The sequence below is a fragment of the Pygocentrus nattereri genome, chromosome 27, assembly GCF_015220715.1.
Source record: "Pygocentrus nattereri isolate fPygNat1 chromosome 27, fPygNat1.pri, whole genome shotgun sequence".
NCBI classification, from domain to species: Eukaryota; Metazoa; Chordata; class Actinopteri; order Characiformes; family Serrasalmidae; genus Pygocentrus; species Pygocentrus nattereri.
Window position 1 is genome coordinate 1,778,809 of NC_051237.1, and position 19,657 is coordinate 1,798,465.

The following is a 19,657-nucleotide window of genomic DNA, read 5'->3' on the forward strand; positions in this document are numbered from 1 at the left end:
TCAGCATTTATAGTCGTGACGAATTTTGCGTCACACGGCGTCTCTAGAGCGCGCATTCGGGCGCGTTCGTGACATACAAAGCGTAGCTGATGGTGACGGTTATTCAGTTCAGTTTAGCGAACCGATTCCCTCCAACGTTCCGTTTGAACAAATCAAATATCCGATTGAACGATTCATTTTCCCTCTGACCACAGTGTAACGAGGTCCGTGTAACGAGGTTTATTCACGAATCTCGCGGTTCGCCATTGATCAACGTTATTGTGATTTTCTTCACGCCATTATGTGAATTTGAAGACGGAATAAGCTCGATTCGGTTAGAATGTGAATCGGCTCAGCTGAGCCATTGGGTAGAATCGATTCGCAAGAACCGTTTCGCTCGAGAAGGACGACCTTTCTTTTCATCAAGGACAGCCCCTCCCCCACCGTGTATGAACAAGCACGTTGTTTTTCTGATTAAGTGTAAAAAACGTGCTAAGTTTCACGTAAATAGATACTTCAACAGTATCAGGTTTGAACCTTATTGAACCATAACAATCTAATTCGACGTTTTCCACTAATTATATGTATTATTCTGAGCAGAGCTGGTTAAATCTACTAAAATAGTCACAATACATGTTGATGTAAATGTTTCTGATCAGAGCTGAAAAGCCTCGACTTTGCTATAATTCGAGTAAAAATCACTGGTAAATTTGCTTCGTCTGGTGTCAACTTTGAACTCTCACAGCAAAATGGCAGCCTCCCTGGGACGCATTGTGAGAGCTCCTTGTCGAGTTTTTCTCGTTCTTCAGGGAGTTAATCAGATCCAGGTTTGTGTCAGTTATTAAGACATTTACATAGCGATTTTTAGTTGTCTAAATTGCTCTCTTAAAAATGCTGCGTTGGTCATGTTTTGCAACGAAGCTGAAGCCTGTTTCTTATTTGTCAGCTTGTTGTTCGAATTTTCCCGTTCCACCTTAAATGGGGCTGCAGTTACATTCTGCTGCATCGGGCGCTGGCTATCTGCTGCGCCATTTAAGGTGGAACGGAAAAGTTCGAACAGGAATCTGGCTAACAGGACGTCAACTTCAGCATCGTTGAGTTTTTCAGGCTGTGTTTAATAAAAAGCTGTATTTAATTTCAGAAAACTCGTGAAGTGCTGAGGGTCCCTTTTGTTGCCCCGTTCCTGCGACACTTCTTTTATTCGTCTAAATTGTCGTCTTCTGGTGAAGTTGGTGATCGTGTTGTTGAATCTTTAGAAGCTCTCTCCCGGTACAAAGACACACCATGGGAATATCTGGAGAGCGAAGGTAACTTCGGCGATACTTTTAATCGAAGATGGTAATGAAAAGGGAAGCTCCACCGAATTTTAAAGGGTACAGACGTAAGCAAAATCGTTCAGAGTGGTTTGGTGTGAAATTCTTCCTTCTGGAGAAACTTGTCAGAATTGCTCACAGTGGTGGTGATGATGGAAACCAGAGTTTAATGCCTCAAAAAGCTCCCTCACAGAAAATGATTACATGAACTGATGAATACATTGCCTGATGTCCTGAAACGCTATTTATGGGCATTCTGTGATTAAGGTTTTTCATCTAAACCATATTATTCAGTTTATTTTAATCTGTTCATGGTGGAGGGATACAAGCTTGTTCTAAGGTAAAGTAGTCCTCAAATATTTGTATTTTTAATTTTTTATGTTTAGTAATATTTTACCTTAATCAGCATTGCGTATTTTGGCACGTGTAGGCTCACTGGTGGTTTATTTATATATATATATATATATATATATGTGTGTGTGTATGTGTGTGTATGTATGTATGTATGTATATATATATATATATATATATATATATATATATATATATATATATATATATATATATATATATATATAATATCTGGCTATATTTGTGTTGTGGACATAGGGACCCCTAGTTCCTACTACCTCCATGGTAAATTTGAGTTTGCAAGTTTCTCTACAGTGAACCACTTCACATCAAAACACTGAATGGCTGTTTTCATCTCAAGGACTGAATTGCTCAAATTCCCTTTTAACTGCCTTTTTTTTTCCTTTGCAGAGTATATTGAGCGCTATGGGTCCAAGCCTGTATGGTCTGACTACAGACGGAACCACAAAGGGGGTATCCCTCCTCAAAAGACAAGGAAGACCTGTATTGTACGTGATTGGTTTTCCAATGATTATCTCGTGTATATACCTCTGTGCATACAAGCTTTGAACTTTCATCATATGCTTTACATTATCACCACAACAGAGAGGAGATAAGATATGTGGGAACCCTTGTCCAATCTGCCGTGATCCAAATATCATCATCCATTATCAGGTTTGTGTACACTTTCTCACTGTCCTTTAGTCTGGTTTGCCTTCTTGAAATTCTGTACGTGCTCTGCAAGTGATGTCTCATATTAAACTCTGCAGAATGTGAACCTGCTGCAGCAGTTTGTCAGTCCTTACACCGGGCTTGTGTACGACCCCACTCGGACGGGTAATCTCTCTTTTTTTTGAGTGCACTAGAGAAGCATTGCTCACCTTTGCTCCAAACTTTCATGATGAATTATCACCTTTTTTTTTTCCTATTATCATATTTGCTATTTTATTGATTCCAGGTGTATGCATAAAGCAACAGAAACTGCTTAATAAGGCAATTGAAACAGCAAGAGATCATGGTAAGAAAACATATAATTTACTTTGTTCATACTTACGCACTGTAAGCAACCTGACAACAGCACATTTATTGTATTTACTACAGAGAATTAATTTTTTTCAGGCTTGATATCCTTCCAGTTACCATTTGTAGACTACTCTACAGAGGACTACTCAAACGTGCATGGAGCCGTGGGACACACACCTGCTCCACCTACCTGTACCTCTGGTGAACCTTGGTATTCGTGGTACGGCAACATAGAGCCAAATGAAAAAGAACTGGCCAGAGTGAAGAAGATCTATAAAGCTTACCTCAAGTAAGCTATTGGGGAGGTTTTCTGGGCACAAATTTATTCTGGCTATGAATTAATTACTCTATGAATGACTATTGTATCACTGGATATTTTGAATAATAAAGGACAAAGGTTAATATGCTGAAAACTGACCATTGTTGACTGAGTCTGTTGCAGAGTAATCATAATCTGGCATTTTTGATTTGGAGTCAAAATATGTAATGTAGATGTTCCAGCAAAGAGAAACCATAACTTTATTCATTCCATACACTGTTGATTAAAAATAATTTCATTGTATAATTAAAGTGAGACAAAAGCATGTTATAACCCAGGTCGCTGAAACAATAACGCTGAAATCCCAGTGATAAACTGGAAGAGCATCAGAATAATCAGATTTATTTTTGGGCCTCAAGTAAAGCACTGGACATGCAGAACAAATATCAGAACAGCCGCTTTTAAACATGGCTTTTTAAGAGGAGTGAACTGATTGACTTTGTATCGTCAGAAATAAAGACACATCAAAGCCCTTACTGCAAAATTTATTTCCATTTTTCCATATCAGGATTCAGATACGTATTTAATATCCCATTGATGTTAGTTGCATTTCATTGGCGCTAAATTGTATTTCTACATGCAAGCTTCACCAATACATCTGTACCGCCGTGTATTCCATAGTTTTGAAAAACACAATATACTGGTTTCCCAGACCTAAACTAAGCCTAGTCTTTCTTTAAATTGCGATACCAATGGTTTTACCACTGAAAATTAATTTTATTCTAGGCTTAGGCTTAATCTAGTTCTGGGAAACTGGCCCAATAGTCAGTGGATTGAGGGTGTAACAGGGCTGAATTACCCAAAAGCTGAAAATGACCAGAAACCAGAATTTTAATACAGGTCACTTTAATACAAAGTGTTCAAGTTAAATAGTGCTTTTATGGAATCAATGGTTAGAAGACACGGTGACACAGTGTAGCTGAATTCAGCTTGTACACCACTAACTCGCTCTCTGATCTAGAAGTTTTGTTAAAAAGAATTGGTGCACCAGAACAAGTTCTGTGGCATTGCATCACACTGCAGTAGCAATGGCTGGTAATAATAGCGCTTGCATTGTTGATTTCAAGGATGTCAAACACAAAAACTGAAGGATTGGTGTTCTTATAAGTAAAAAGAATAGCTTTTAAGTTGGCAAAATTATTTATATATGCTGTTTTATATGTATATAAAAGACAAAACATATTCTCAAATCCTTCAGTAATGAAGTTTGACACTCCTGGAGCCTTGTTCCAAGATCAGTCTTTAGACTTGATAGCCAGTGTTTCTCCAAGGGCCTCCAGCACTTCTCTCTTGTACTCTTCAAAGTCCCCATCAATCTGGTTTACCGTCTGGTCCTCCACCACCCAGAGCTGACACTGTGTCTCAGTGATCAGTCTGGCATCATGGCTCACAATGATCACCGCTATGCCAAAGAAAAAGAAAAAAAGAATAACCATTAAGAGTTGTACTTTTCAGCCCCAAACTTTATACACAGCCCCACTATTATATTTAGTGCGATGTTGGCATGGTGTGTAGTACACCTGTGTACTTGTTTAGCTTGTCAACTGCTAACCATTATTTTTCTCAAAGGTTTTGAGGAGATTGTTGTATGCCTAACAGTATGGGAAAAATGCAAAATGGCTCAAGAATACCTGAATCTCAGTGAGCCATTCTACTTTGGTGGGTGATGTGCAATATCTGTCAAGCTGTAACAACTATATCTGAACAAATGATGTGTGGGGCAGTGGGAGTGGAGGGGGTGGTACACCTGTTAACAGTTTTATCACAGTAGGTGATATTTATAACAACATTCTGGGAACAAGGAGGTTTCACCACCATTAACAGATCCAGATTATAACGTGATGATCATGTGACCTGTCCTTCATTGCATCTTAGTGAATCACACATAGATGCCTAGATGGCAAGAGATGTCTTCCAAGACTATACTGAAAGGACTGCTGCCCTGACTTACTACAAGACATTTTTGTCTTCATAGTACAGGTCACATATATATTTCAACCCTAGTGCCCTAATAGAAATAATGTAGTCTTATTTTCTTGCTTCTATCTGGTTCAGTGTTCACCACAGGAAAATCTTACCTCCTTTGTATTCATTGATGGCTTCTGACAGGGCATCAATAGACTCTATGTCCAGGTTATTGGTAGGCTCATCCTAAAAAACAGAACAGAAAAAAAAACAAAAAAAACGTAAATTCGAATTTGCTCCAACTTCAGATTTAAATCGGCAGAGGGACATTTAATACGATGTTATCACTAACCAATATTAGGACGTCAGGCTGCCGACAGGCAAGTTCGGCAAACACCACTCTTGCTTTCTGGCCACCTATTAACAGGAAAAAAAGTAGTTTTTAATGAAAATGCAATAGTGAACAAAATGCTCTTTTAATCCTGCTGCTGGGAATCCACTGTATTTCAGTTTCAGCTATGCTGAACACAGTTTCACCAGATCCAGCTGTTTATCAAGTCCTTTCTGAGCTGGATCAGCTGTGTTTAATGGCAGTTTTCCCCAGAAGCAGGATTAAAAATACTGCTCTAGACAGACTTGAGTTCCTACCAGAGAGTTTGGAAATCTGGATAGTGTGTGCATGGCTCTCAAGGCCAAAGCGCCCAAGACACTTCCTGCTGTCCTGGTAGGGCAGGTTAAAGTTCCTCTGCAGGTACTCTGTAGGGGCCTCTTCCATGATCAGCTGATCAGCATACTGCTGGTTGAAGAAGCCCACTTTCTGTACACATAAAACTATCAATTAAACTCCAACATGAAATAAATGTTAGAGTGGAGAGTACATTAACAAGGTGTTTATGCTTACCAAACGGTGATTCTTTCTCATCTCTCCTTTTGTCTGAAATGTAAAGGACATCATTAACCATGTGCAAAGATGAGTCTGCGTGACTCAATTAATTTTATTTCTAGTATCTATGTGCTGATGATATGACATCATGGTATTAACATTGTCATTTAATATATACCAGCACCAACACATGCAGTAATTACAGATAGTGCTAATATAAATAATAAGGACATTTCAAAAGTACCACTTCACAGTAGAGGAAAGAAAGGAAGACAGCATAATACACAATACAGGACTTTAGAAACTGGAACTTACAGGGTTTAATTTTCCTGTCAGGAGAAGCAGGAGTGTACTCTTTCCAACACCATTTGGTCCAACTATACAGACTGAAACAAGAAATACTTCAATGTTAGTTCTACCCTAAAGAACAGTGAAATGACAAAACCTGTATTACAGTTCTTACACGAATAGCCCAACTATGAGTACAACGATTGTTACTCAATAAATTACATAATGTGGTCCACTAAATCCAATTAAACAGGAGCAATTCTGCTCACTGTTTAAAGACACATACCACTGCTCCACGTAGTGGCAATATCTATATGCTCAAAGCATCTTGTGATGATTTATCAGAAAAACGGTCATATTGATAGCTCCTGTTTGAAAAAGTCATAGATTTTCTCAAATTTACGCAGTGACTAGCTCTCTCTGTGTGAATAAGTATAGACGGCAAGAATAAGTATTTGCAGGTGCTCCTGGTGGTACCCATATGCTCATTCACATAAGCTAAACATTATTACAATCATGAATAACATGTACACAAAACTTGAAATACAAAGCACTTTTAATGTGTTAATATGCATCGTTCCTAAAAACTGTTCAAAATAGTGCAATATACTTTCTGAAAGCATTTACACCTTTAACTACTGGATTTTACTTGACCACGTAAAAAAAAACTAATGTGCGCATCCCAGGATGCACTGTGAGCTGATTACGACCGGATCTCACAAACCACATTCAGAGACCAAGCACAATTAACACGAGTGTAAACAGAATGCATTCTTGTTATCCGTATACAATTACGTAAGTGGAAATGCGTCTGCCAAGTGCTGACTAAAAGGAGAGAGAATAAACAATGAAACAAAAGATGAAAGCTGAAGTTAGCTCCAGACCACATGCCTTCATATGAGCCAAACTCATATGATAATGGAGAGGAGAGTTAAAGTCACACGGAAACGTGTGTTGGATGTGTTTTTCACATGGAAAAAATACAGTCAGATCTCTTCTGGTGACACTATGGACACATTCTAGAGAAAAGTGTAAACGGAATCCATCCAAAGTTTATCCGGACACAAAACATATGCTGATGCAAGTATCAGCAGGCTCAGGGTTTCTCCAGACCATTTAATGCAACTTACTTCGAGATTCCATGTCAATTCCAAAGTCCACATTTTTGAAGAGTGGTTTCTGACCCTCATAACCAAAGTCCACACCTGAGCAGAGAGAGAGAGAGAGAGTGAGAGTAAGAAAAAGAGAGAGGGAAAGCAAGAGAGAGGGGTAGAGTGTGTGTGAGGGTCTGTGAGAGTCTGTGAGAGAGAGAGAGAGAGAGATGGCACAAGAGAGCGACATCCAGTAAAAACATCTGATCTACATTTCCTAACAAATATGGAAATTTGGTGAATTTTATGTTTCCTTAAAACTCCATAGTCTTGGCAAGGTTACCATGTGAGATGAGTGTGGATTTACAAAGCCAAGAAAAGTTTTAAATAAAGACTTTTCAATAAACCTTACAGATGAAACCAAAGTTATCTGCACTGAGGTGATCTAGATCATTCCTCATGATCAGATCTGCATCTTTTTGATTCAGAAAACCGTTCTTCAGAATACATTTTTCGCAGAAGAACCAGATGTATGGAGTACAGGTGGAAAAGTGCTAAAAATGGTAGAAAGAAATGTAGAGATATTGATCATATCTGGGTTAATAAGTTTGTTTTGCTTTCTCAAATTGTTCACTGTAAACAACTTCCATTATGTCCACCCTGATCAAATGAATAAGCAAATCGGTCATGATGAACTACCAAATCAAGCAATTCACTCAATAATCATGACTATATGTTACATATTAACAAGCATGATGGTGTTCTGGGAGGTATGTGTTACTCACTGTGCAGACCGAGAATGGGTGGAGAGAGGGGTGGTGGATCAGGGAAGGTAAACTTCACTGTGTATTCTTTAGGTCTCTTCAAAAGCTCTGGGGCCTCATGAACGTCCTCATCCTGTCCCTTCTTCTTGCCCTTCTGCTGCTTTCTTGTCAGGGCCTCCTTTGTTTGTTTCTCCTAAAAAGAGATGTAGGAATGGAGTGAGGAGCTATACACAACACACGGTAAATATTGTGTGTTAAAAAATACATACTAAGAACTCACAGCTTGTTTTGTGGATTTTCCTCCAGCCTTTAGGTCTTTGAGCTTTTTCTCTTGTTTCTCGTACTGTTTCAGAAGCTCCTTCTGTTTCTGCACATACATCTTCTTAAACGCCACTAGGAAACAAGGCAACAAAATGAGCAATTTAGGACATGTACAGTGTTGTTATAGATCCATATGGGCACTAACAATTTCAGTTCAGCTGTACTCACAGTAGTTTCCCCTGTAATAATAGAGTTTCTGGTTGTCCAAGTGAACAATATCTGTACAAACATCATCCAAGAAACTCTGGTCGTGGGACACAATCAGTAGGGTCTTCTTCCAGCTTTGTAGGTAGCTTAAAAAAAAAAAAACAAACAAAAAAAAAACACAGGTAACAAGACATTTTAGCTACTTGACCAGCAACAATTAAGATTAATTAGAAGGAACTGCATGCATTAGATCATATCTGCAGACTGTAGGTACTTAATATTTAATGGCCCACTTTACATTGTTCATCTATTGTACCTTTGTCCCCCTGAGGTCCACTTATTATATCCACATGTGTGTGGATTTGTGTGCCAAGCATTCATAATTCCTTTTTACATAATAAAAATACTGATACATGTAAATGACCTCTGTTCCGATTGGCTACTCTGTATTGTGACTCATTCAAACTGCAGTCTGCCCTGAAACACTCCTTATAACTTTAGCATGAATGAGCAAGGTTAAGCTACTGTAGGCTGAATGTGTTTGTGACATCACAAAAATGAAGAAATTAATTTTTGCAGCTTAGCTTACATACACAGACTATATGAACTAGGGAGTGAAGCAAAATTAAACTTGCTCGATTTTAAAAAGCAGGGGAAATTCAGAGTTCCATGAACATGTAACCCCTAACCGATGAGTCCCTAAATGTCCCATGATGTAACAACACAGGCAGTCTGCCCTCTAATCTTACTTGTTAAGCCAGATGACAGCATTAAGGTCCAAGTGGTTCGTTGGTTCGTCCAACATCAACAGAGTGGGTTCCATGAAGAGAGCTCTATACAGGACAGAAACACATTATATTGCAATGGGCATGTGCAAAAAAACTGTCAGTGAATGTGCAATAATTAAAGTTTATTTTATTTCTGAGTTATTCTAGGATGCACTATATTGCCAAAAGTATTTGCTCATCTGCCTTCACACATATAAACTTGAGTGACATCACATTCTTAATCCATAGGGTTTAATATGTTGTCAGCCCGCCCTTTGCAGCTATAACAGCTTCAGCTTTCCATAAGGTTTAAGAGTGTGTTTATGGGAATTTTTGACCATTCTGCCATTAGGCCACATGAAGTTTGGAGCACCTGCTGACCCCGCTCTGTCATTTTACATGGCCGACCAATTCGTGGCCGAGTTGCCGTCGTTCCCAATCGCTTCCACTTTGTTATAATACCACTGACAGTTGACTGGAATATTTAGTAGTGAGGAAATTTCACGACTGCACTTGTTGCACAGGTGGCGTCCGATCACGGCACCACGCTGGAATTCACTGAGCTCCTGAGAGCGACCCATTCTTTCACTAATGTTTGTAGAAGCAGTCTGCAGGCCTAGGTGCTTGGTTTTATACACCTGAGGGCAGAGAAGTGATTGGAATACCTGAATTCAGTGATTTGGATGGGTGGGTGAGTGAATACTTTTGAAAATATAGTGTAAATCCATGTATTTTCTTCGATTACTGGTGACAGGTCATCTTTGCTGACCTGGCTAGTGACACTCTCATTCTCCAACCACCAGAAAACTTCTTAGTGGGTCTGTTCTGCATCTCAGGTGTGAAGGACAAACCAGCCAGGATCCTGCGAGCCTTGGCCTCTGCTGCCGCTGCTCCGATTGCCCTTAACTCTTCATATACCTGTCAGAAATTACCACATTTGTACAGTTATCCTCTCATTCTGCAATTCAAACCACAAATGACAAATCTATGAAAACACATAGAACTATAATGATTTACAAAGATTTGTATAGTGTTTACACATCTTGTATGTTAACTGTAGATTATTTTGCATATTTTACATTTAATATATTTTTTCTGTATTTATGCTGACATCTAAATAAATAAATCCAGTACTTGATGCATAAAATTATCCTGTACTTGGTGCATAAAATGATTTTGAGTGATACAGGATAAATAAATCTTGTACGCCCACCACGCACTCACACACACACACACACACACACACACACACAATGCTAAAAGCATCCTGACCTTCTGTAGTCTATCTGAGACGCCGTCTTCACCCTTATCGAGCCGTCTCTGCAGCTGCTTCTCCTCCTCCAGCAGCTTCAGCCGTCGTGTGTCAGCCTTCAGCACAGCCTGCACGGCTGGAGTGTCATCAGCGATCACCTCTGAGGAGAAAAACAGCTTCTTAGGCTTACACAGCATGTAAATGTGGCCCAAATCCAATTTAGTTCCTCATATGTGACACAAATGTGTCCTTTGTGTGTTAGTGTGAACAGCAAAAAACCCACTGAATCTGACATTTTCAATTCTGATTCAAGACGCTTTCATGTGTGGAACTGAAATCCGATCTATATTCATGCGACTTTTACATCAGTCCAACTCAACATTTGTCATAATTTCGCGCTGCTGAGACTCATTAACATATATGCTGATGTTTCTGTACAAAACATAGAAGAGACTCATCGCAGCCACTCCTGTGATGCTGGTGAAGACGAAACTGAAGCTCCGGGAGTGACAGGTGTTAAGTGACAGGGAAGGGAAGGGAAGGGAAGGGAAGGGAAGGGAAGGGAAGGGCGAAGCTGTCTGGGGCATGAAAATATACATACCTTGCTCACAGAGCAGCACATCAATATTGGGGGGAATGCTGAGGGCTCTGTTGGAAATGTGCTTCAGTAAAGTGGTTTTTCCTTTCCTAGAAAGAGGGAAAGTGGTAGACATTAAGACAGTATGAGAACTGTGAGGAAATGTGCCATTCGTTTGAACTTCCTTGGTTTTTGGCACTTGGAGCTGCCTTTAACATTTAAATTAAATATTATTACGACACAAGAGTTAAGAAAACATCCAAGAGATCTGCTTACCCATTTGGTCCAACCAGACCATACCGTCGTCCAGCCACTATCAGAAGATCAGCGTTGACAAACAGCTCCTTCCCATGAGCAGAGATGCTGAATCTCTCCAGCTATGACAATATTCCAAACAAGACAGAATTGAACAACATCAACAATCTACCTAAAAAGGGCCTTGACCATGAAAACCAGCACATTTGTGATGTCACAAGAACCAACACATTTATCTATGTCCACCTCTTAGCCTACTGCAGTTCGGCTTCGGCCATGCGTACTAAAGTTACAAGAGCGGTTTCAGCCCAGAGTACTTTTAAAACTAGGCACAATACTAAGCTGTCAATCAGAACAGAGCTCATTTGTTTACATCTGTAGCAGTATAATGACACAGTAACAAAACAAGTTTTAAAACGCCATTTAATTCAAAGGTAGAAAAAAGTGGGAAAGAAGTTACATGAAAATGAATGACAGTTTGAATGAATGGCTTTGAAAGAATGACATTCAATAACATACAAGAAAAATGTGGGCCCTTTAAATATTTAACATAAACAACATTACAGTAAGTCATTCCTGGAACAACAGCCCATTGACACTCAAAGTTGGCTCTCTAGCAAACTGACCTTAATATCTGAGGCATTCTCCAGCATGGCTTGCCTTGAAGACATCTCAGCCTGAGAGACAGAAAAGTCTCCCTCTGAGGCACTTTGAGCACGAACACTGGCCACCTGACGCTCATACTCCATCTGTGAAACCAAACATTTGTATTTATTTTGCTTTCAGGCTTGTGTAGACATTGTACAATATAAGTTTAAGTTTAAGTGATACTGTTTTGATCCCACAACCGGGGAAATTCCATCTCCGCATTTAACCCATCCATGCAAGTGAAACACCACACACACACTAGGGGGCAGTGAGCACACTTGCCCGGAGCGGTGGGCAGCCCTATCCACGGCGCCCGGGGAGCAGTTGGGGGTTAGGCGTCTTGCTCAAGGTCACCTCAGTCATGGACTGTCGGCGCTGGGGATCGAACAGGCAACCTTCCGGTCACAGGGCCAGATCCCTAACCTCCAGCCCACGACTGCCCCAATATTCCATCTATTCTGAGAATATGTACCATCTTCTTCTTCTTTTTCTTTTCCTTTTTACTCAGGTTGGCAAACGGGTCGTCCTTTTCTTTGCTCTGTTCTGCAGCAATAGCATCCTCTGCACTCTGCAGGAGGGAAAAAATAAGAGGAGGTCTTAAACACACAGTTACAAATAACTAAATGGCTCAAAAACTGCAGATAGTAACAAATAGTGAACAGTGGAAGTATTAAGTACACAGTGTCCTTACCATCATTGTGTCATTTTCATCACTCTTCTCTTCCTCCTCCTCTTCATTATCACTAGGTGGACTAGCAGGTTTGCCTTTCTGAAAGTGAATAAAAGATGCAATACAGTTACTGTGACTGTGTGGTTCCAGATTGACAAAAGACATTATGGACTGGTTTCACCACACATGGATTAAGCCTGGCCTTAGACTAAAAAAACTTTTAGTGGTGATTCACAGTTCACAAGTTTAGGCTTAATCTTCTTCTTCTGGGAAATTGGCTATAGATGCCACTTCTAATGAGTGAATTCAGCTACATTATGCTCATTTCTGACACAGGTGTTCCATTGCACACATACAGCCTGTATAATCTCCATAGAAAAACACTGTAAACAGAATGGTACATTTTGAAGCAGCCTCACATGAGCCTCAGGTCACCATGCCCAGTGCCAAGTGTCAGCTAGAGGTCTATAAAGTCCCCTAGCACTGAGCTGTGGAGCAATGAAATAGCATTTTCTGGAGTTATGGAGCTCCACCAATACTACTTTTGGTGTCATGAAAGACCCTGATCTGTCCTTCGATGCACATAACTCTCTGCTGTTCTGATAACACTGTAATCTGTGATCAGCCACTCTTTACAGAACTGACTGTGTTTTCTTCCTTTCTTGCCGAGTTGAACAGATGCCCACCCTGTGCGTCTGATGCTGTTGGCCCTTCTGCCCTGATCGGGTGCCCACTGCTTACCAGCCATCGGCTTGACCACCGCTGTTGCTGCTGCTGCATAATCATAAACTTATCAAATTAGCCACTGCTTTCTTTTTTCCCCCTACTTTTTTCTATAATACTTCACAGTAACAATGTTTGCTATCCGGTGTTGACCAGAGGAGGATGGGTTCCCCTTCTGAGTCCTGGTTCCTCTCAAGGTTTCTTCCTCTTTTAGGGAGGCTTTCCTTGCCACTGTTGCCACTGGCTTGCTCATGGGGGCTCGGACCCGGATTTATCTTTTCTTTTCTTTTCTTTTCTCTTCTTTCTGTAATACTGATTGTTTGGTAAAGCTGCTTTGTGACAACACCTGCTGTAAAAAGTGCTATATAAATAAACTTGCTTACTTCTGGGAAGAGTTGGAGTGGCGTTTTGATCCAAAACAAATGATACAACATTACGACCTGACCTCCCCAATACTTTTATGGATGAATGCAATCAAATGCTCAAAGCAGTGTTCCAACATCTAGTGTAAAGCCTTCCCAGAAGAGCAGAGGCTGTTATTGCAGTAAAGGGGCACAAACCCACTATTAATTTCTTTATCAATCAACTAGAAATAATGATGAATGAGCAGGTGTCTACAACCTCTCTTTGCATAGCCTCTGAATTATTACAAAACTAACATGACCTTAAACAGTCTTAAATAGTCTATGCTGTAAAATATAGGCATTATAGGTTAAAAGCACTCCACTGACTTTTGGTTGTTCTTTCTTGCTCGTCTTCTGAGGCTTTTCCTCTTTCTCCACATCCTCGTCCTGCAGACATTCAATCATTCGTCATGCTTTGCTTGTTGTGTGATTTTCTCTACTAAACATATAGTATAATAAAATATTATAATAGAACAAATTGGTGAGGAGTGAGATGAAAAATAGCATCTATTTATCTTTGTAAAAAATGCTGATCATCTTAATTCTACTGAAAATGAGGAACAGTGCTTTCTATTTTTTTCCCCACCCAGCTTACACTGAATTTCTGTTTCTGCCAAGAATGTTCATTTCAGCGCATGTTCAGTCCAATTAGGTGTCGTGAGTATCTCACATGGTCAGTCAACCACCTTTCCAAAATGGGCCGCTTAGTTTCCAAAACAAGTATTTTCCATACATATACACTGCAGTAAAAACAGGGCACAAATTCTATAAAAACTTGGAATGGGGCATCATGGGGTCTAAATATATCTAAGGGGTTACAGCCTTTTAGTTGACACAATTATCCAAACATAATTATTACTACAGCGTGTTGTGCTCAATGCCGACAATGAGAACCCGAGGGTAGAAGGTATAGAAGGCACCAACAGCCCTCTGCAATACTTTGTTCAAGCACATTACTATTAACTTGAGGTTCCACCACACAATCTCTTTATTAATGTAGAATAACTAATAGTTCACCACAGTCTCACCTTGGGTGCTTTGCTGTTTGCTTTCTTGTTCTTTTTCACCTCCTTCTTCTCATCATCATCATCTTTTTTTTCCTCTTCATGTTCATCCTCAGAAGCCTCCTGTTAGAATACAGAAAATCAGTAAAAGGCCCACTGCTTGGCCTCTTATGCAGATCTTATTTGGTAAGCCTTTTGTAAGAATACAGAGTGAGTCCAGGAACAAGGTTGGATTAAAATGAAGAAAGAGGACAAGGAAAAGAAAAGGGAGTTATGGGGGTAAACAGTGAGATGTGTGATAACACGATAGGGGGGACAGCAAGGGGACAGCAGGGGGACAGCAGGGGGAGAGGCCAGAAAAATCAGGTGTAGGAGGCATTCCCATGTACCCACCTTAGGTTTCTTAGTTTTAGACTTATCTTTTTTCTTTCCTTTGGAAACTTTCTCAATCTCCTGAATCACATACATACACGTACAGACAGACGTAAAAATATTTAGTGTTTCTGTTTATGAGAGCATTTGTAACTGGATATAGTTCAAAGGTTTAGTTGTTTTCACCATCAGAAACACTAGGCCACATGTGTCAAACTCAAGGCCCGATATGTCATTTGATGTGGCCCGCAAGAGTTTAAAAGATCTGATTGACTGCAATCTAGTGGCTTAATGCCGTCGCTTCACAGCGAACATAATCAGCATGAATTGTGTGAAATGGAGTTTATGGTCAATGCACGCTTTTAGACTTAATTATTAATTATTCCGTTGCATTGACCTTAAACTACATTTCCCACAATTCATGCCGATTATGTTACCCGTGAAGTGACGGCATTAAGCCACTAGATTACAGCGTGTACTCTCCGATGTGATTTTTTTCAACAAGTGGAATTAAGAAATAGCTACAAATATTGATCCCAAAACATCCAGGAAAAGAAAAATTGATGCCGATTGAAGACCGTTTCAAGGGAGATGGGAAGGCAAATACATGTTTGTGCTTCAAGGAGAAAAATCGGTATGTCTTTTGTGTTATGAGGCGGTGGCAGTTGTCAAAGAGTACAATTTACATCGGCACTTTGATACCAAACACGGAGCTAAGCGCGCCAAAGTTAGTCTTCAAGAAAAGCAACAAATTGTACAAGAATTAAAAGGCAAACTGCGATCGCAGCAGAATGTTCCCAAGAGCTACGGCCCAAACCGACGCAGCTGTGAAAGCTTAGCTTTATTGTAGCTGAAGAAATCGCTCTTTTTCAGAGGGTGCACTTTTGAAGCAGTGTATGCTGAAGGTCTGTGAGCAGATCAATAAATAAACCCTGTTTATTACATATACTACTTTAGATGTGTAGCAGTGTATTTAGTGTTTACACAGGTTTATGTGTTTTTGCAGACAAATGTTTACTGTAATCAAACCATCTGTCATTAAGTGCATGCATGACCTCTGCAAGGACGTGTGCAGCCATTTGTTTTTTGTAAAATGCCACATCTGTCTCACATGTTCTTAGCAGCTCACAGTTGTTGGTTGTATTGTTATTCTGCCCCTTTCAACTGTGACAGTTCTGAGTTAGTTAATGTCATAACATGTGTTTGATGATATTTTTCTTTATTCACTTGGATAGTTTGATCGTTGATTGGTGGAGTAATATTGAGTTTCTTAATCTGACAAACTAACAGGATTTATGTTAACAGAGCAACAAGCAAACATTTTTACATCTATGCAAATATTTCTAAGTTGAATAAGTAATAAATTCAGTTATTTAACATTAAGGAGTACTTACATTTATTCTACATTACATTTTGGTTACATTTAGTTACATTTATACTGTCTTACAGTTACACCTGGCCCTTTGAGGGCAACCATTATGCTGATGTGGCCCTCTGTGAAAATGAGTTTGACAGCCCTGCACTAGGTGGTCTTCTAGTGGGGTGTTATTGTTCCTTTTCCTTTTCTTTCAGGTTAAAAAGTATGAAATTCATATATGGTTTGAAAGTCGCAGGGAATGCTATAAATGGGGAGGAGAAATTCAAAGCTTGAGAGACATATCGATGGGAAATACAGTGGGAAGGGGTAGGCTATAGGATTTACGAGACATTAAGGTGCTGGAAATAGCCATACAAAGAATCTGTAAGGGTATAAGATATAAGACTTTTTTAAATGTGTGGTGTGATGCAATAACAACCTCAGCCATCAATTACCATCACAGAGTATTCATTTCCTCCCATCTCTCCATCTCCAGAGATCTCTGTTAGCAAGCATAGAACTATGGGCTAGTCTCAGTCCAGCTGAGTGTTTTTGGGGGTATATCATTATTCATCAAGCTTCAACATGAAATACAAACCTCAACTGTCTTAAAACGTGGAGATAAAGCAGTGTTCCAGAGCATCAGCCACTCACCTTAGTGTTTTTTTTATTCTTAGGTTTATCATCATCGTCGTCATCGTCGTCGTCATCATCACCACCACCTTCTGCATCATCCTCCTCGTCTTCATCACTCTGACCCTGGCTAAGAGCAGCAAAAATGTTGCCACCCTAAAAGCAGAAAAATAATCAGTACAGAGTTCAAAAGAGCTTTTAAACTTCACCCCTCATTAAAACATAACTTTCTTTTCATGCTTCAATGATGTATATCTTGGTTCAGACTGGCTTAACAATGCAGGACAACCAAGTCTCATTAAAAACAGTTCACAAAACAATTCAGAAGTCAGAGAAAGTGGGAAGGGGGAAAAATGACCTTGTTTCTCTTCCCGGTCTTGACTGGAGCTACTACTGTAAAGCAAAGTGTACAGCACATTAATACTTGCATACTAGTTAATCCACAGTTTCTAAAATGATAAAAATAAGATTGGCACATCAGTGATGTTCATCATCCAAAGAGCAAAAAGTAAAAAAAAGCTCTTTGTTTCCTGACATAACCTTTTTCCTCCTCCTCTTCCTCATCACTGGCCTGTACAGACAGCTTCTTGAGTCGCTGCATGACCTCTTCATCATCCTCATCCCCATCTCCACCTCGTCTGTCTTTCCGTCTGTCTTTCTTTTTCTTTTGAGGCTAATACATAATACAAATGTGCACACACTAAGAAACTCTTACAAACCACACAGATTACGCATGACCTTTGAAATGAATTACAGCATCAGCCACATCAAACTCACCATGTTCAAAAAGCACCATCTAATTAAGTCATTTGATTGTACCTGCTTTCCTTGAGTCTCTTTCACTGCAGGCTCCTCCGTCTTCTCTTGTTTACTGTCAGCAGCCAGCTCATCAAAAAACTATGGACAGGAAAAGACACAGGGTGGGTAATTTACTCAGTTACACGTACTGCTTAGAAACTAAATCACAATTCTGACTTCTGAGGTTTATCATTTTGTTTTAGATCAAACTGAGAAGAACCGACTTCAGATCCACAAGGTCAGTATTTAAGCATTTTGAGCTGCTTCTTTTGTTTTTCTATTGAAGTTGTTTGTTTTTGGCAAGGCAGCTTTATTTTCACCTCAGTTATTTTCACAGAAATAACAATACTGGACTTTAATATGGGTTAGGTCAGGGCTACCCAAAGAGGGGTCCATGGGCCAAAGCCGGACCATGAGGACATCAGATTTTCTAACATCAGAAATACATCCTAACCTCACCTCCTCACCCAACGAGGAGGCAAATATATCTGCATACTATAAACACAAATAGACTTCAACAATTTAAACTTCTAACTTGAAGTATTATAACCTTATTTAGTAATGTATTATTACAACCTATGTATTATAATAATATAATAATGTATTATTGTAACCTATTTGAAACCTTATCACCTTGCTTATTTGTATACATGTCATCGACCATTTAGGAAAATCAGGGAAAAATATCATTTGCATAATAATTTGGAACGCGGTGTACACGTCTTGGGGGAACAGCAAAGCACAATACATGTCCCTGTTAGACCAATGAGTATAGAATAAAAGAGTACAGAATAAAGAATTATAAAATAAAGTAGTTCAGAATAGATGAACACAGAATAAAGAAATATAAAATGTATGAGTACAGAATAAAGGAGTACAGAACAAACCAGTACAGATGTCATTCATACGATGGGAACTACTCTACTACTGACAATAAGTCAGATCATCAGCCCACTCTGACTCAATCTACAATATTTCCCATCTCAGCCAGCCAAAGGCCCGGGATGTCGTTGCTTTCAACTTACGCTCTTCTTTCCCTTCTTATCCTTCTTTCCTTTCTTGACAGGTTTGTCTGAAAGATATTAATACGACATGGTGAATTTACTACAGTACGTCCTTCACAACAACGGTGCTAACAAATACCAAGCTGACGAGGCAGCCTGGGACAAAGGCCTGGCAGGACAGACAATAAGACAGTAAACAATAACAAGCAAAGTCACTTCAAACAGCGTTGAACAGGGGTCCGTCTGGCTGAAGCCGGCTTGTCGTTCCACCTTAAATGGTAGCTACCTGAGCCTCCAGAGCGTAATTGCTGCATCATTTAAGGTGGAACTGGGCAATTCAAACAAGAAGCTAGCGAATCAGAAGCTGACTTCAGCCTCGAACAGCTCTGCAGATGAAGGCCAGTTCAGCTTAAAGTGAGCCACACTGCTGGCTTCACAACACAGGACACCGTCTGCTCACTGTGCTCATTTAAGTAGCTCCACGGACCTGAAACAAACCAAAGTGCCTCGGCCAGCTGACGGGTCAGCGCTAACGCTACTGGTCCTGACGTCCAGGTGACTCGGCTAAGCTAGCGCTAACCTTTCATCTTTAAAGCACTCAAAAAGCTACAGTTTACCTGTCTGGGGCTCATCATCTCCCTCCCACTCCGCCACATCCTTAGATTTCTTTGGCATCTTCTTCTGCCGCTGTTAAACCCGCTAATGTAGACGGTGAATTATGTAGATGCGCAGTTGAAGCGGAGCAACATGCGGCCTCAGCTACGCTGCAATAAAGCACCATAGAGTTTAAAATGCCGGTCAGTTTACGA

The 19,657-nt window shown here is 39.9% G+C and overlaps 2 protein-coding genes across 3 annotated transcripts; one reads left to right on the forward strand and one right to left on the reverse strand.

The window, feature by feature from the left end:
• Nucleotides 1-410: 410 nt before the first annotated feature.
• On the forward strand, nt 411-3,083 carry mrps18b (mitochondrial ribosomal protein S18B). Its single transcript, XM_017708656.2, has 8 exons — nt 411-508; nt 725-806; nt 1,121-1,286; nt 2,055-2,152; nt 2,250-2,318; nt 2,414-2,480; nt 2,602-2,661; nt 2,763-3,083. The coding sequence occupies exons 1-8, from the start codon at nt 429-431 to the stop codon at nt 2,957-2,959; spliced, it is 819 nt and encodes a 272-aa protein (XP_017564145.1). The 5' UTR covers nt 411-428; the 3' UTR covers nt 2,960-3,083.
• Nucleotides 3,084-3,454: 371 nt separating this feature from the next.
• On the reverse strand, nt 3,455-19,619 carry abcf1 (ATP-binding cassette, sub-family F (GCN20), member 1). Of its 2 annotated transcripts, none has more exons than XM_017708654.2 (27): nt 19,466-19,619; nt 18,870-18,916; nt 17,866-17,943; nt 17,587-17,719; nt 17,405-17,436; nt 17,068-17,202; nt 15,078-15,137; nt 14,709-14,807; nt 14,008-14,067; nt 12,575-12,652; nt 12,356-12,451; nt 11,862-11,984; nt 11,257-11,357; nt 11,005-11,090; nt 10,424-10,563; nt 9,921-10,069; nt 9,134-9,217; nt 8,406-8,530; nt 8,197-8,309; nt 7,938-8,109; nt 7,192-7,266; nt 6,089-6,159; nt 5,792-5,824; nt 5,539-5,707; nt 5,243-5,307; nt 5,064-5,136; nt 3,455-4,387 (listed from the first exon to the last, which is right to left on the reverse strand). In XM_017708654.2, exons 1-27 carry the CDS (start codon nt 19,521-19,523, stop codon nt 4,221-4,223), a joined length of 2,622 nt encoding a protein of 873 aa, XP_017564143.1. In that variant the 5' UTR covers nt 19,524-19,619; the 3' UTR covers nt 3,455-4,220. The 2 variants fall into 2 exon arrangements, with proteins under 2 accessions (XP_017564143.1, XP_017564142.1); XM_017708653.2 differs by having other exon boundaries at nt 17,405-17,439.
• Nucleotides 19,620-19,657: the final 38 nt, after the last annotated feature.

Coding starts and splice junctions, on each gene's coding strand:
- mrps18b (XM_017708656.2), top strand. CDS start 429: ATGAACAAGCACGTTGTTTTTCTGATTAAGTGTAAAAAACGTGCTAAG. Junction 1,287..2,054: donor GGAATATCTGGAGAGCGAAG/GTAACTTCGGCG, acceptor TTTCCTTTGCAG/AGTATATTGAGCGCTATGGG. Junction 2,153..2,249: donor AGACAAGGAAGACCTGTATT/GTACGTGATTGG, acceptor TCACCACAACAG/AGAGGAGATAAGATATGTGG.
- abcf1 (XM_017708653.2), bottom strand. CDS start 19,523: ATGCCAAAGAAATCTAAGGATGTGGCGGAGTGGGAGGGAGATGATGAG. Junction 12,653..14,007: donor GCAAGAAAGAACAACCAAAA/GTCAGTGGAGTG, acceptor ATTCACTTTCAG/AAAGGCAAACCTGCTAGTCC. Junction 5,708..5,791: donor TGAGAAAGAATCACCGTTTG/GTAAGCATAAAC, acceptor TTATGTGTACAG/AAAGTGGGCTTCTTCAACCA.